The sequence below is a fragment of the Sorex fumeus genome, unplaced genomic scaffold, assembly GCF_029834395.1.
Source record: "Sorex fumeus unplaced genomic scaffold, SorFum_2.1 ptg000019l, whole genome shotgun sequence".
Lineage (NCBI taxonomy): Eukaryota > Metazoa > Chordata > Mammalia > Eulipotyphla > Soricidae > Sorex > Sorex fumeus.
In genome coordinates, this window is record NW_026606076.1 from 23,114,214 (window position 1) to 23,129,837 (window position 15,624).

General features: G+C 49.5%; 1 protein-coding gene across 1 annotated transcript in view; it reads left to right on the plus strand.

The window, feature by feature from the left end:
* Positions 1–14,321, plus strand: part of LOC130022018 (zinc finger protein 571-like) — a 157,842-nt gene extending 143,521 nt beyond the window's left edge. Inside the window, exon 4 of the mRNA XM_056112742.1 lies at positions 14,283–14,321. Coding sequence (XP_055968717.1) covers positions 14,283–14,321 — 39 coding nt within the window. The remainder of the gene's footprint in view (positions 1–14,282) is intronic.
* Positions 14,322–15,624: the final 1,303 nt, after the last annotated feature.

The following is a 15,624-nucleotide window of genomic DNA, read 5'->3' on the forward strand; positions in this document are numbered from 1 at the left end:
TGGTTGCCTCTCAGAGGAATCTCTACAGGGACGTGTTGCTGGAGTCAAAAGAGAAACAAAGAGATGGGGGACCACTGATTGATGATCAGAATGACCCATTTAATGCAAATCTGTTAGCATACTTACAGAGCATTGAAGGGGTTTGATGTATAGGACTACACGTAGGGGTGACTCCATATGCTCTGCTCAGGTTCCTGCATAAATAGTTCCTTCCATTGATAAATTAATTGTGCTATACTTCAATTAAGTGTGTTATTTTGGGATTTATTTCGGGGCCAAAGTGCCCATTCTTCCTGGCTCTCTGATGAAGGATCATTCCTGGCAGTGCTCCAGGACCCACGGAGGTGATGTGTATTAACCCAGTCAAACAGCTTATGAGGCTGGTGTCTTATCCACTCTGCACCAGTGCTGCAACTTCATTATTTTTTGGTTTTGATTTTGTTTGGGGGCTACAAACAGCAATGCTCTGGATTTCTCCTGGGAATATATTCGGTAATTTCTCCTGGCAGTGCTCTGGTGCCATCTGGAGGTCAGAAATCAAAACTGTGAGTGTCAGGCATGTGTCCGCCCCCTGGACCTTCCCTCCAGCCACAGGTTCATTTTTTCTAGGGTCTCACCCCATCAGACACAGGATTGTTTATTGGGATTACTTCCAGTGGTTCTTGGGACATTTCAGCATGGCTCATTTCCATCTTAAATTGAAATATGGTTATTCTGCCTACCTGCCAGTTACTGAAACAATCTGCTTCATTTCCACCCATGGACTTGAGTGTGAGAGCATTGGTTCACCCTATTACAGCATCAGGGCACTTCTCCTTACTCCCAACCCCACACTGTGTGACCAACCACTCCAGGAGCTTCCTCTCTACTCTTACGTATAAGCCCATCCACGTTGCAGCACAGATTCACCTGGGTTTTCCGAAACAACCTCTCCATACCTGGAGCCTGGCCCTGTATATGCTGCCTGCGGAGCCTGAAGTGACATCACAGCGCAGGAGCTACTGGGTACACATTTTGTTTCTGACACAGATGCTTCAGTAACGTTGCCCTTGGGAACCCGGGGGGAAGGAGGAAGTGGCGTTCTGGCATGGCACGGGGACTATGAAGGTCGATTTTGTGGCAGGAAGGGAGCGGCCTCCCATGAGCACCCCACGCCAACCATCTCTCCACTGTGAGCGGTAGAACCACGTCAGCTTGGGGGATTCTTTCGTGCTTGTTTCTCGCTTATTCCCCTATACCAGGTAGTTCCTGAGGCGCAATTGCCTCCAGCTCTGTGATGGTGTAGCAGCGGGTGGGTGCAGGCTGGGTGCAGGGGATTGGGCACTGAGGAGCGGGATCTGCGTAGGATGGGGGCTTCACCGTCCCGAGCCTCCCAGCACAGACTGCGCTGGGCCCTGTCCTTGAACCTTTGGGCCAGACATAGGAGTCAACCTAGAACCTCCAGACTCACATGAGGGGCATCACTTCAGCCTCTTGCTGGCAAAGGCACCGGTTTTCATCCTTGTTTGTCACTGGCTGCTGTGATGGGGCGAAGCCACTGGGGGCGTGGTGCTTGCAGGTGGCTGGGTTTGCCAATTAAAATTCTTTTGTAGCTATTTTTATTTGGTCTTTTTTTTTTCTGGGGTTAGTGGTCCACCCGTAGATGCTCAGGTTTTATTTCTGTCACTGTGCTCAGGAATTATTCCTGACGTTGCTCTGGGGGCCGTACGGGAAGCAGAAGATTGATCGGAGTCAGCAATGTAAGAATCCAACCTGTTTTATTGTCTGTTTTATCCCTACATAGGGCTGGAGCGATAGCACAGCGGGTAGGGCGTCTGCCTTGCACGCAGCCCACATGGCCGACCCGAGTTCGATTCCTCCGCCCCTCTCGGAGAGCCCGGCAAGCTACCGAGAGTATTCGATATGCCAGACACAGTAACAACAAAGTCTCCTATGGAGACGTTACTGGGCCCGCTCGAGCAAATCGACGATCAACGGGAGGGCCTTTACCTTTTACCTTTACCTATCCCTACATAGTTTTATTCCCAAATCAGGATTTTCTAGTCTCTTAGGTAGCAAGCCACCCCTCACCCTCATCTCTCCCTGGCCAAGTGACCCCTGGTAACTGGTTGTTGGGTGAGTACAGTGGATAAACATATCTTTGTATTTTGTTTTTTCGTGTATTTTTTTTTCTTTTTTGAAGGAACGGGATTTTTTGGAGACAAGAAGCTCTGCTCACGGATCACTCCTCGTGTGCTGGGAAGCAATTAACTGATAAATGGCCAGAGCCAAAGTACAGTGCTAAGGGCACTTGCCTTGCACAAAGCCAACCAAGGTTTGAGCCCCTGCATACGAGTAAAAGACATATAATGAGGCTTTAAACACCCACTGTTTGGGGCTAGAGAGAGAGCACAGCGGGGAGGGCGTTTGCCTTGCACGCTACCAACCCTGGTTCAATTCCCAGCATCTCATATGGTCCCCTAAGCACCAGCAGAAGTAATTCCTGAGTTCAGAGCCAGGAGTAACCCCTGAGCATTGCCAGGTGTGACCCAAAAAGCAATAAATAAATAAACAAATAAATAAGCACCCACTGTTTGACTCTTTAACTATAGCAGGCTAGAATTTGTCATTGCACATGACATTGTTTTCTCTTTTCTTTTCTCTCCTGCTTGGTTAGAGTTACCAAGTTGCTGACCTTCTAGGCCATATCCTACAGTTTGTCGGTCTAACTCCTGACTGAACTCAGGGCGCACTGCTGCCAGGCTCAGGGCACCATAAGGTATGCTTGGGTATTTCCTTGGGACAGCCAACTGCAAGATGATACTACATGCTGTAATATTGCTGTGGCACATGAGATAGAAAATGTTTAGTTAGAAAGTAGACTTACACAAGAAGTTCTGACTGTCAGACACAGTTCCTATCATGATCTTTAGTAAACACTCTGGATAATAGGATAATTATGCTCTACAACACACATTTGCGTGGTACTCAAATCTGTTCCTGCAAGACAGGAGGGAGTACTGGAAGAGGCTCACGTGGATATGCTGATTCGGGAGTAGAGTAGATCAGGACCCAGAGGAGCCCGGTTCAGCAGGACGGAACTAGGACTGTGCTTTGGGCTCATATGGGCCCAGAAGTGATCCTGGTCCCTGCAGAGAGTTCCCACATGCATGTCCCTGCCCAGGTGCCAGAGGGCACCTGATAGTTTGCCCATGCTGAGGCCCTTTAGCTGAGCCCATGGCAGTGCCACTTTGAGACTAAGGGTCACTGGGGCCAGCATTGATGCCGGCCTGCAGGGGGCGCTGATGTGCTTGGGCACCTGGGCTCAGATTCAGCCCCTTGCTGGATGGAGTCCTGACTTCTCCAGGTCTTTTGCACATAGCCTCCTGCCGATCTTCAGGAATAACAGATGCTGGAGATGATGGTGACACACCATCTGACACACTGTTGCCAGGAAAGAGGTAAGTGTCAAGATGACATGGTGCAGTGCCAGGAACTTGCTGTCTTCCTGGCCCATCTGTCTCCAGTTGGTATAGGAAGGAGCCCTGGACTGAGATTCCTGGAAAGGGTTTCCAACTATGCTGTATGAGGTAAATTTTGTCCCTGTTTGTTTTGTTGTATATGGATTGAGTCCTCACCCAGAGGTGCTCCAGAAGTACTCCCAACTCAGTGCTCAAGGATCACTTCTTTGAGAACTTGGGGATCTTACAGGGTACTCGGGGTCCAAGGCTAACTTTGGGGTTTTTGGTTATTTTACACTGGGATGTGATGTGGGACCAGACCTTGTGATGTTCACAATTACTCCTGGCTCAGCACTGCAGCATAGCACCTCAGAGTGCATGAAGGACCGTGTGGTACTGAAGAATCGCCAGCCCTACCCCTACCGTGCTGCTTGATGCTTTGTTTTCTTTTGTATTTATTTTTGTGCCACAGTGGAGTTACTCAGGGCTTCCTCTTGGCTCTGTGCTCTATGTTCACACCTCAGGGGCATTAGGGGCCCCTGGTGTGTTGGCCCCATATGTATCCTGGCAGCTACAGTGACTTGGGCCCCAGAATATGTGTTTCCCCTGCCTTGTCCTTCCCGCTCTGGAGGGCTTCGCCTGCTCAGTCACACAGAGTCACGTTCACATGCTGCTGTGCATGCAGTTCTGATCTTGCGCCGGTACCTGGGAGACAAGCAAAGTATGTTGTATCTGGTAGAGGTGTTAAAGATCAAGACATTTTTGCCTCTTGAACAGGGATTAGAGGCAGCCCTTAACCGTGACTTCAGGGTCCTACAGGCACATATGTCCACACAGAGCTTTGAGTTTGCCACTGTACATTGAGTCTCCCCTTCTCAACCCTAGAACAGGGCGTGTGGAAGTGTGACATGGAGGGTCGTCTAGTGTTTGGTCCAACCCAGTGTAGCTTCTATTTTTGGTGCTGCTGCTTATGTACTTGGGTGTTTCATTCTGCAGTGCTCACCAGAGCAGTGTTCATTGGCTTTGTCCCTGGGGTGCCCCAATGTAAGTGTAGTACCTGCAGGAACCTTGTAGTATAGTGTCATTGTAGCAGATCTGGCTTCTCTCAAGTGATTACCGGGTTCTGTCACCCATAACCCTGAAATGCAGAGGAGGCTGGTTGCTCCTGATGGGAGTGAAGAGAGGGGGAGGCCCTGTACTCCTCTAGGGCACTGTGTGTCTCATCATCAGGCACCATAGTATAGGGTGTGATGTGTGATGGCCTCACTCACACCCCCTGTGTGTACTACCTTAGGACATGGTGATCTTTCCCGATGTGGCCATGAGATTCACCATGGAAGAGTGGCCATGCCTGGATGCCCCACAGAGGAATCTCTACAGGGATGTAATGCTGGAGACCCCACCAGCACCTGTGAGCTGTCAGTGGGAGCTGCTGGGCCTGCTTCCCATGCCCAGAGAAACCTGTGTTGGCTTCTAGGGGCTGGTCCAGGCTGTGATTCTGAGTGGCTGGAAGGTGTGACAGTCATGCAGATAGCTGTTTCTCTACTTCCTTTCATTTTTCCTTCCTTCTTTCTGTCATATTTTCTTTCTTTCTTTCTGGGGCACACTATTGGTTCTGAGGGGTTCTTACTGATTCTATATTCAGGAATCATTGTTGGTGAGCATGGAGAATCATAATGGATGCCCAGTATCAAACCCGGGTCAGATAAATGCATTCAAGCACCCTATGAGCTGTTTCTTCTTTTACTAAATGAAATTACTTTCAGCCAGAACAATAGTATAATGAGTCTGGCATTTTTTTTTTCCTGTGTGGCTAGTCCAGGTTCAATCCACGGCATCTAATACGATCCCAAGACACAGCCAAGAGTATTTACTCTGCCCATAGCCAGGATTAAACCTTGTGCATTGCTGGGTGCAACCCCCAAAATATAAAAAGTAAATTTACTTCTATTACCACATTTAACTTGCATGTTTTATTTTGCTTTGGGTATTATTCCGGGACCACACTCAGCATTTTCTCGGGTTCTGTGCCAACAGATCACTCCTGGCAGTGATCAGGGGACAATGCGGGTACTGTGGATTGCAACCCGATCAGGAGTTTGCAGAGTGCACGCCTGGACAGGCCTTCAACTTCATTTATTTTTTGTTTTTGTTTGGGGCCACACCTGGCAATGCTCAGAGGTTCCTCCTGATGGTACACTCACAAGCTCCTTCTAGTGATGCTCAGGGAATCATATGGGATGCAGGTTCAGAGCATTAATTTTGTGTAGGACACAGGCAAGCCCCGACCTTATGGAGTATCTCCTCAGCACTTGCTTTATTTTCTCTGAGTACAGTTAAATTTTTGCTTTGTTTGTTTTGTTTGGGGACCCACCTGGTGATGCACATGGGTGACTCCTGCTTCTTCACTCAGAGATCACTTCTGGAAGAGCTCTGGAAACTGTACAGGACGTGGGGACTCGAATCTAGATCAGCCACAGCAAGGCAGCACTGTCCCCATTGTACTGTCTCTCCAGCCCCTATTTTATTATCTGAAATGTCATTTTACTTATTTGAGAGGGGAAGTGTGGGCCACACCCATCTCTGCTCAGGGCTCCCTCCTGTGTCGGCTCAGGGCAAGGTTAGCGCCCTCTGCTCAATATCTTCTCACTAATCCCAAAGATTCTAACTTGAGTAATAATTTGTAAGTGTGACTCAAGTTTGTTTAGTTCTTTTACTTGTAATTTTAAAATTTTCATTCATTTACTTTTTGGCTTTTGGGCCACACTCAGTGGTGTTTAGGAGCTACTCTGGCTCTGCCTTCAGGAATTACTTTTGGCACTGCTCAGGGACCTTAAGGGATACATGGGATCAAACCCGGTTGGACTGTGTGCAAGGCACACGCCCTCCCTGCTGTGCCATCTCTCTGTCCGCTAAGATCATTTATATCTTAGCGCCTAACCCCCTCAGCTGATGTTCTGTTCAGTGCTTGGGGTCACTTCCAGTGTTCCCAGGAGACCAGATGGTGCCTGAAATCAAGTCAGAGGGTCCGACATGCAAAGCATATTCCCCAATCCTGTGCATTGTCACCCTGCCTCCATTGGACTCTTCTACGAATTTTAAAATTTGTTCGGTACCAAACCAGTTGGACTCAGGGTTTGCTCCTGGCCTCTGCACTCAGGGTTCATGGCTGGCTGGTAGGGCACAAACTTGGTTTGAATATGGGCAAGTACTTTGCCCCACCTACTGTACTATCTGCCTACACCGCCTTCTATTTCCCTTTATTTTTAGCTTAAAATAAAGTTGTAGGTCTTGCCATCCTTGTCCTCACTTGGGTGCTTGGATTTCCTCCTGATTGTGCACTCAGTGATCACTCTGGGAGGGGCTCAGAAACTCCATTTGGTTCCGCGGTGAGAGAGCGTAAGTGCGGAGGGCGCTTCCTTACTCGAAGAAAACCGAGTTCAATCGCTGACCTTCCATGGAGCCAATACTATCAGAAGTGATTCCTGAGTGCGGATACAGGATTAACCCTTGAGCATCGCCAAGTGTGACCCCAAAACAAAACTACATACAGTGCTGGGATGAAACTTAAGTCAGCCATATGCCTGGCCAAGCCTAGACTGTTAGTGGTATTATCTGGGGTCCCATTATTTAACTCTTAAATTGAAACCTTATCTTATGTCTCACTCCCCACCAATCTCTGGCATATTGAAAGTGGATATTATGATCATGCCTTTTCAGTAATATGGCCGGTTAGACCAGGGGCACATGAGGATTACTTGTCGTCTTTTCCTTGTGACTAATCCATGCTTCCATCTCTGTGGGGACTGGGCTTTTTGGGGTGAAGCCAGTGTTAATCTCCTGGGTGGAAGAGGAGCCCTAAAGCCGAGGAGGAGAGGTGTGTGTCACACTGAGTGTCTGACGACCCTGGCTGAGGCCCTGGGCACTGTGTGGGTGCCTTAAGAGCATGTGAAACATGCTGCTGACCCCGAGTTCCTTGGGCTCCTGGATCAGGTGTCTGTGCTGTGCTCATGCTGCCCTACACTCCCCTGAGCTGTCTGTTAGCAAACAATCCTACGCTTTGATTTCTTGACTTTGTTGTTATTCTTCCTCATCTGTCAGGTATGTGGAATAGTTTATGAGTTTCAAGGTCCTTGTTCCCCTGGCTGTATAACCAGCCTGACTGTACACCTACAGGGTCGGGTGCCCTTTCTGGAGCACTGGACCCCGCTCTTTCAATCAGACACCATGCTTATCTTTGCCTTTGGATCATGCCATGGTGCTTTGAGTATAGAAAGAAATGTAATTTTCTTTGGTTTCATGGCCTGGGGATTCCCAGCAGTTATTCCTGGTAGTTCTCAGAAGTTGCTTTCAGCGGTGTTCAGGGATCAACCCCTGTCAGCCTCATGCAAGGCTACCTGCTGTACTCTTGACCAACCAAAAATGTTTTATTGCGTGCATGTGAAACTGTGAGTGTGAGCCTATAGTGAAGCTAATTGGAACCAGAATGGCAGTGCATCAGAGAGGGTGTTTGCCTTACAGACACCGCCTCCCTTCGATGTTTGGCATCCCCGATGGTATCCTGAGGATCACTGGGTCTGATCAAAAACAAAACCCAAAACGTTTTTTCGGGGATTGCCGTGCTCCTCCCACAGACACTTCCAGCAGAGTTTTCCTTTCTATACGCTTGTTTGAACTGTGAGAATCATGGAGATGTCTTTCACCTGCTCAGCCATTGAGGGGTGTTGCATTCAACATGAGACTAATTCTTGTGTATTGTTTTTGATTTGAGAATTCAAATCACAGGTTCTGGATGTGGCATTGCAGCAATTTGATTTGGGAACATGGATATTGCATACACGTGTGCTGGTAAGATTCTCTTGTTGAAACTAAATATTATGCCATTGGGGGTACTTTGTGAACCAAGCATGTGACTTGAAAGGTGGTCCAGCTACATCCTCCAACCACATCTATGGTCTCAGCACCACAGGAAAAATATCAGAACCTGGGGCTGGAGTGATAGCACAGCAGGTAGGGCATTTTCCTTGCACGCGGCCGACTTGGGTTCGATTCCCAGCATCACATATGGTCCCCCGGGCACCTCCGGGGTAATTCCTGATTGCATGAGCCAGAAGTAATCCCTGTGTATTGCCGGGTGTGACCCAAAAAGCAAAAAAAAAAAATTCAGAGCCTAATGCTGGGAGTAGAGGGTCTTTAATTTCAGCGGGTGCTGAAATCTGGAAATTTATTTTATTGTATTGCTTTTTTTTAAGTGCCAGGATTTTCAAAGTTATTCGTAGTTGTACTTAGGCATACAATAATTCAACACCAATCCCTGCACCCACGTCAGCTTCCCTCCACCCGTGTTCCCATATTCCATACCCACCCCAGTCCCAACTCCACTCCCGCCTGTTCTGGACAACCACATGACTAAGTTTCAGTGATTGCGGCTTAGATCTCTTGTTTTCAGTTCTGTTGCATCTGTATTTTTGGGTAAATGGCTACACCCCTCACTCATGTCACTGGCATAAATGAAGCCCTGATCCCTGTAAACTTCTGGTTCTCTTCTGCCCCCAGATTTCTTTCCTTCTTTGACCGGCTTCTCTCTAAACACTGGAGTCAGGGATGATTTATGTAGCCCCTTTAGAGTACATTTCTACATCCAGTGTTCTGTATTCCACAGATGAGTGACATCATCCTGTTTTTGTTTCTTTTTATGGCTAACTTCACTCAACATGGTATCTTCCAACCGTTTGGCAGCACATATACTAAAATTATAAAACCTAAAAAAAATATTAAATTTTTGCTTTTTGAGTTACATCCATTGATGCTCAGAGGTTACTCCTAGATTTCCGCTCAGGAATTATTCCTAGGGGTACTTGGGGGAGCATATGGGATGCCTGGGATTGTAGCTGGGCTGGCTGTGTGCAAGGCAAATGCCTACCCCTGTACTATGGCACCGACTCCCCCAAAATTATTTTTATTACAGGGGAAATACTGTGACTTTACATTTGATAGACAGCAAGGACAAGTGTGTTGAGAAGAACTCAATGGTTCAGCACTAGTGGTTTTGCATTAGGAAGGGCACTTGCTTGGCACCAGGAAGAAAACTATGGTTCCATTCCAGCACACCACATGGCCCCCAGTGCCCCAGCAGCAGGAATCCTTGAGCAATGCTTGGTGTGACTCTCTCCCCACCTAAGTAAATATAACAAGATAACAAGAAACTCAATGATCCTGCAGAGGAATCTGCTTCAGGTGAGATGTTTGCAAAGGTCCATCTCGGCTGTGTAGGGATACATCAGTGCCCTCACATGTGAAGCCCGGGCTTCAAACTCAGCTAGAACCAAACCCAGTCTCAGGCCCCTTTTAATTTTCACTTTAAACTGAGGCTTCACTTTTCTGCAGAGGGTGTTATTTCCACTTACTGTGTCTGTTCTTTTGAGTTGGAAAATTTTTACACAGCTATGTTGTGGGAAGCTGGCCCTTTAACTGACCAAGAGCCTACGTGCCTGTGCTAGGTACGGCTATCCTGACCTACTTGACCCTCAGCAGGTAAAGCCTGTGGTATGGTAATCCTGACCTACGTGACCCTCGGCAGGTGAAGCCTGTGGTTTGGTAATCCTCACCTATGTGACCTTTGGCAGATAAAGCCTGTCCTATGTATGATTATCCCAAGAAAACAATTGTCATGGCTGTAACTGACAATGATTAACTTAGTATAAGCTTTGTAATGCATGGTAGGTTAAACTTATAAAGGTAAAGGTAAAGGCCCTCCCGTTGATCGTCGATTTGTACGAGCGGGCCCAGTAACATCTCCATTGGAGACTTTGTTGTTACTGTGTCTGGCATATCGAATACTCTCGGTAGCTTGCCGGGCTCTCCGAGAGGGGCGGAGGAATCGAACTCGGGTCGGCCATGTTGGCCGCTTGTAAGGCGAACGCCCTACCCGCTGTGATATCGCTCCAGCCCAGGTTAAACTTATAGACTCTGTAACTTTCCTAATCACATTTTGAGCACGACCCTTTGTGTAGCTGCCTCACTAATATATACCCCCATCACCCTCAATAAAGCCTGTCCCTTTTTCTCTTTGTTTCTAAGCTCCATTCTTTTCTCTCGTGTCTTGTGTTCATTCGGTCAGTCTTTCCCTGCACCTACGGACCCTAGGGCCACCTCTGTGGGCCGGAGAGTGGTCTGGCGGGGCCCCTCGCAACTGGCGCACACACGGGGTGGTGTCTGGGAGACGACTGCCGAACTCCCCTTCAGGAAGCGGTGGCCACCGGGACGCATGGAAAGGTAAGTGCACGCCTAATCAAAAATCCCTGTCTCGTTCGAGGCCGAGTGGGCAGATCCCCATCTCATTCGAGGCTGAGTGGGTACTAGCCCCTGCCTCATTATAGAGGTCGACGGGGCGGCATCAGGGGAGAATTAAGTGTTCAGTCTCATATGAGGTATATGAGACGGTCACTGGGTTGGATAAGGCCCCCCCATGCCCCTTTGTCGTGTCCTTTGTGGAATGTGTGTGTGAGTGAATGAGCGGTCAGGGGCGTCCTCGCCTCTGATTCAAGTCTGTTGTTCCACGGCTGGGCACCCCTAAGATCCCCGAAAAGGCTACGGAATCCGGTTGGGCTGCCTGCGGTTCCACGGGAAACATATGGTCTATGGTGGTGCTGACTTAGACGTCGGCCGCAAGTCACCTTTGGCTGATCCACTATGGCTAAGTTTCCCACCGACCACACAAGCACCTGAGTGGGCCACTTTGTTGGGCCTCCCCCGTGTCTCGCGTCTGTTTTTCCCAGGTATTCATGCGGGGGTACAGACTTCCAGTGACCCATCTCCTGTCTCGTCAATCTTTATATCTTGTCTGCCTTCTATTCCTTTCATCTGTCTTACTCTCTCTCTTCTTCCTATATTTCTCATTTTCTGTTTCGTAATCTGTATATTCGTGTGTGTCTGTATCTTTGAACGCTGTTTCTCCTGACCTCTGACAATGGGTCAGAGTTTAAGCAAGAAGGAATTGTTTATTCATGGTTTAAAGACATCCCTTAAGCACCGGGGTATCCGGGTAAAGAAAAAGGATCTCGTAGATTTCTATCTTCTTATTGAGAAGATCTGTCCCTGGTTCCCTCAAGGATGGACCATCGATGAGAAATGTTGGGGCCATGTAGGAGACTGTCTTAAAGACTATTACAGGACGTTTGGCCCCAAGAGAATCCCCGTTCCGACTTTCTCTTATTGGAATCTCATTAATGAGGTCCTTCGAGTCCGACATGTTCAGTCAGATGCCCACCAGATAATTCAAGACTCTGAGACCTTAAAGATTATGGCCCTTCTAACCCTCACTCCCGCACACCTTCCTGTCCGCCTTCTGTTGTCCCCACCCTGACCGCAGAGACAGAGGAACCTTGTCGGTCCCCGTGTCCCTCTGTGTCAATCCCTATGCCCACTGAGGAGCCACCTGAGAAACCTCCTGCAGGCTCTCAGTACGATCCCCCTGAATGTTCGATGCCACGCTTATATCCAGTCATCAGGGATCCCCTCCCCAAGCACTCCCCTCCGCATTCTGTGGACTCTGATGCCCATCCCCCTGAGAACGTTGCTGACCTCGGGGATGCAGCCACATGCTTTCGTGCACCTGAGAGGTCCCCAATGGCCCCCTCGCCCACCCTCGCTGCCCCCCTCCGTACATTCCCGAGGTCTCTTTCGGGGCGAGCAATTGTCTTTCTCCACCCCTTGTGGGTCCTGACCTTCACCTTGTTACCCACCGCTTGGCACAGGATACTCAAATGCTCCGCTCCTTTATACAACAAAAGCAGGAATTCCTGGACCTCCTGGGGCAGATCAGGCAGCTTGATCTATCTCCAAATACCCCGCCTGACTCACTAAGCCCACCGCTTAAAGCTCGGCTGCAAGCCCCTCAGATCTTTCCTGCTCTCCGGTCTGGTAGATGCCTCTCACCTCAAGCCCCCTCAGGGGAGGAGAGGGAGGGAGCAGCCCAAGAGGCAGACTTCCAAGATGACCGTGAGGGCATCGAGGAGGCTCCTAATCCGGGCAGGGATGCAAGGGACTCAGAGCCAGGGGAGACCCACGTGGGAGCCCATGGACGACAGCACTATGAAAGACTGAAGTTTAGTGATATTAAAGACATTAAGGATGCTGTTGCCTCCTTTGGTCCAAAGGAGGTCCAACTGCCCCCTTTACCCTGAGCCTTTTAGAATCCCTTAGCGAGAGCTGCCTCACCCCTAATGATTGGTTTTCCCTGACCCGTGCCGTTTAAAGCCGCGGAGACTATCTGCTCTGGAAGGTGGATCATCATGATCGCTGTCAGGATATGGCCCGGCGGAATCTCGCTGCGGGAGGGTCCTCCTCCCCCTGGGTACTGAGCAAATTCCTGGGTAATGATTCCTTCTCCTCTAACGAGGTTCAGGCTCAGTTCCCTCCTGGCCTACTCACACAGATTCAGGCGGCAGCCTTGAAGGCTTGGAAGGGTCTCCCATCCAAGAGTTCCATTGTCACCTCTCTTTCCAAAGTCCAGCAGGGCCCTAACGAGCCCTACAATGACTTTGTTGGCCACCTGGTGGAGGCTTCTGAGAGCCTCCTGGGGGGAGGTGACACTGATAATGACTTTATTTGCCACCTAGCCTATGAAAATGCTAATTCTGTCTGCCAGGACATCCTTCGTCCTCATAAAGGAGGCAAGACCCTCTCTGACTACCTCCGCCTGTGCGCCGATGTAGACCCCACCTCTCACAAAATTGGACTGGCCATTGGGGCGTCCTTTAAAGGTTTAACCCATACTCCCATAACCGCTCCAATTGACCCTAGATTCTGCTTTGGCTGCAACAAGCCTGGTCATTTCCGGCGCCACTGCCCAGAGCGGGAGAGGGCGCGCGTGCCCCATAAATTATGCCCCAAGTGTAAGGACGGGTACCATTGGGCATCAGACTGCCAGGTTGGAGTTACCTTTCACCCGGGAAACTTGTTGCGGGGCCGGCCCCAGGGCCCCGTAATACAGCAGGCAGCTGGGGCACCCCCTTTCTTCCTCCCCAAACTCTTCCGCCTCTGGCCCTTGTTCCCCCTCCGGTTTCGATTCCCTCCTGCGTGCCATCCCAGGAAGCTCCAAATTGGACCTCCGTACCACCTCCCCCACAATCTTAACCCAGGCACAGGGACCTCAGCCCATCCCAGTTAATTTCCAGGGGCCTCTGTCTGCCGGAATGGTTGGCCTCATTATCGGGAGGGGGAATCTTATACTGGAAGAATTCCAGGTCCTTCCCGGCACTATAGATAATACTCTCACTGGCCAGCTTAACATTATGGCCATGACTACGTCTTCCTTCCTAAGTATAGATCTGGGTGCCCACATTGATGACTTGCTCCTCATCCCACCTGGCCTTGCTCCTGGTGCCACAGGCCCCGTGCCACTGGGGGTGCATTTGGCTCAGGCTATAAGGGAGTGTAAGCCACTCCTGACCCTCACCATCTTAGGCAGGCCCTTTACCGGCCTTATAGATACTGGAGCTGATACAACCATCATTACTACTAGGGACTGGCCGCCCAAATGGCCACTCTCCCCCTCTTTAACACACCTGCAGGGGATTGGCCATTCAAAAAAACCAATATTAAGTTCAGCTGAACTCAAGTGACGGACCCCCAAAGGAGAGAAAGGCCACGTCCGCCCCTATGTCCTCCCCGACCTGCCTGTTAATCTGTGGGGGAGGGATGTCTTGTCCCAAATGGACCCGAACCTAGTAGATACCAAAGGCCTAGATATTTTACTTCAGCAGGGCTATCTTCCTAGTCAAGGTCTGGGAAGGCACTCCCAGGGCCTCACTGAACCCGTGATGCCTTCCCCCTCTGTAGGACGACAAGTACTGTGAAATTTACCATAATGGCCATTGACTTGCCTGTACCCCACACTGATAAGATTATCTGGCAATCAGATGGCGCTGTGTGGGTAGATCAATGGACCCTGTCCTCAGAAAAACTGGCCACAGCGGAGGCGCTAGTGAAGGAGCAGCTCGCTGCTGGACACATAGAACTGACCAATTCCCCCTGGAATACGCCCATCTTTGTGATCAAGAAGAAATCGGGGAAGTGTCATCTGCTCCAGGATCTGAGGGCAATTAACAAGACCATGGTTGTCTTTGGAGCATTACAACCTGGCTTACCATTGCCCGTAGTCATCCCCGCCCTATGGCACAAGATTGTTATTGACCTAAAGGACTGTTTTTTCTCCATCCCCCTCCACCCTGCTGATCACTCCCGATTTGCCTTCAGTGTTCCCGTCACAAATTTCAGAGGCCCAATGAAGCGGTTTCAGTGGAAGGTGCTACCTCAGGGAATGGCCAACAGCCCCACTTTGTGTCAGAAGTTTGTTGCGAGTGTTCTGGCCCCGGTCAGGGAACAATGGCCGGATCTTTACATCGTCCATTATATGGATGATATCCTGCTTGCTGGCCCGCACCCAGATGAAGTTATGCATTGCTGCAATCATATGATTGACACCCTAACTCATGCAGGGTTTTCCATAGCTCAAGACAAAATTCAGATGAGTGACCCCTACTCCTTCTTAGGCTTTCAGATCGACCGATCTAGAATCAGAATCCAGAAGGCTCAGCTCATGACTTCCACATTGAGGACTTTAAATGACTTTCAGCAGCTATTAGGCAATATTAACTGGCTCCGACCCTGCCTTAAGCTGACACAAGATGACCTTAAGCCTCTATTTGACACCCTTCGGGGCGATCCCGATTCTAGTTCCCCCTGTACACTTACAGATGACGCCCGACGTGCCCTTGCCTTTGTAGAGCATGCCATTGATGAACAGTTTATCGTTGCCCTGAACTATGAGCTCCCGTTTTCTCTGATAATTTTTGAGACCCCACTCTCCCCTACAGGTCTTGTTTGGCAGACCCATCCCGTTTCCTGGTTGTCTCTACCCTCGACCCCCAGACGTGTCCTCACTCCCTATTACCTCCTTGTTTCCTCATTAATCAGACTAGGGCAGACTATTTATTGTAGAAAATACTTCGGCTTAGAGCCAACCACCATCATTCAGCCCTACGACCGAGACCAGGTAAACTGGCTACTCCAGAATTCCGATGACTGGCCCATAGCCTGTGTCTCTTTTGAGGGACTCATAGACAATCATTACCCTCCAGACAGACTGGTTCAATTTTGCAAGATACACAGATGGATCTTC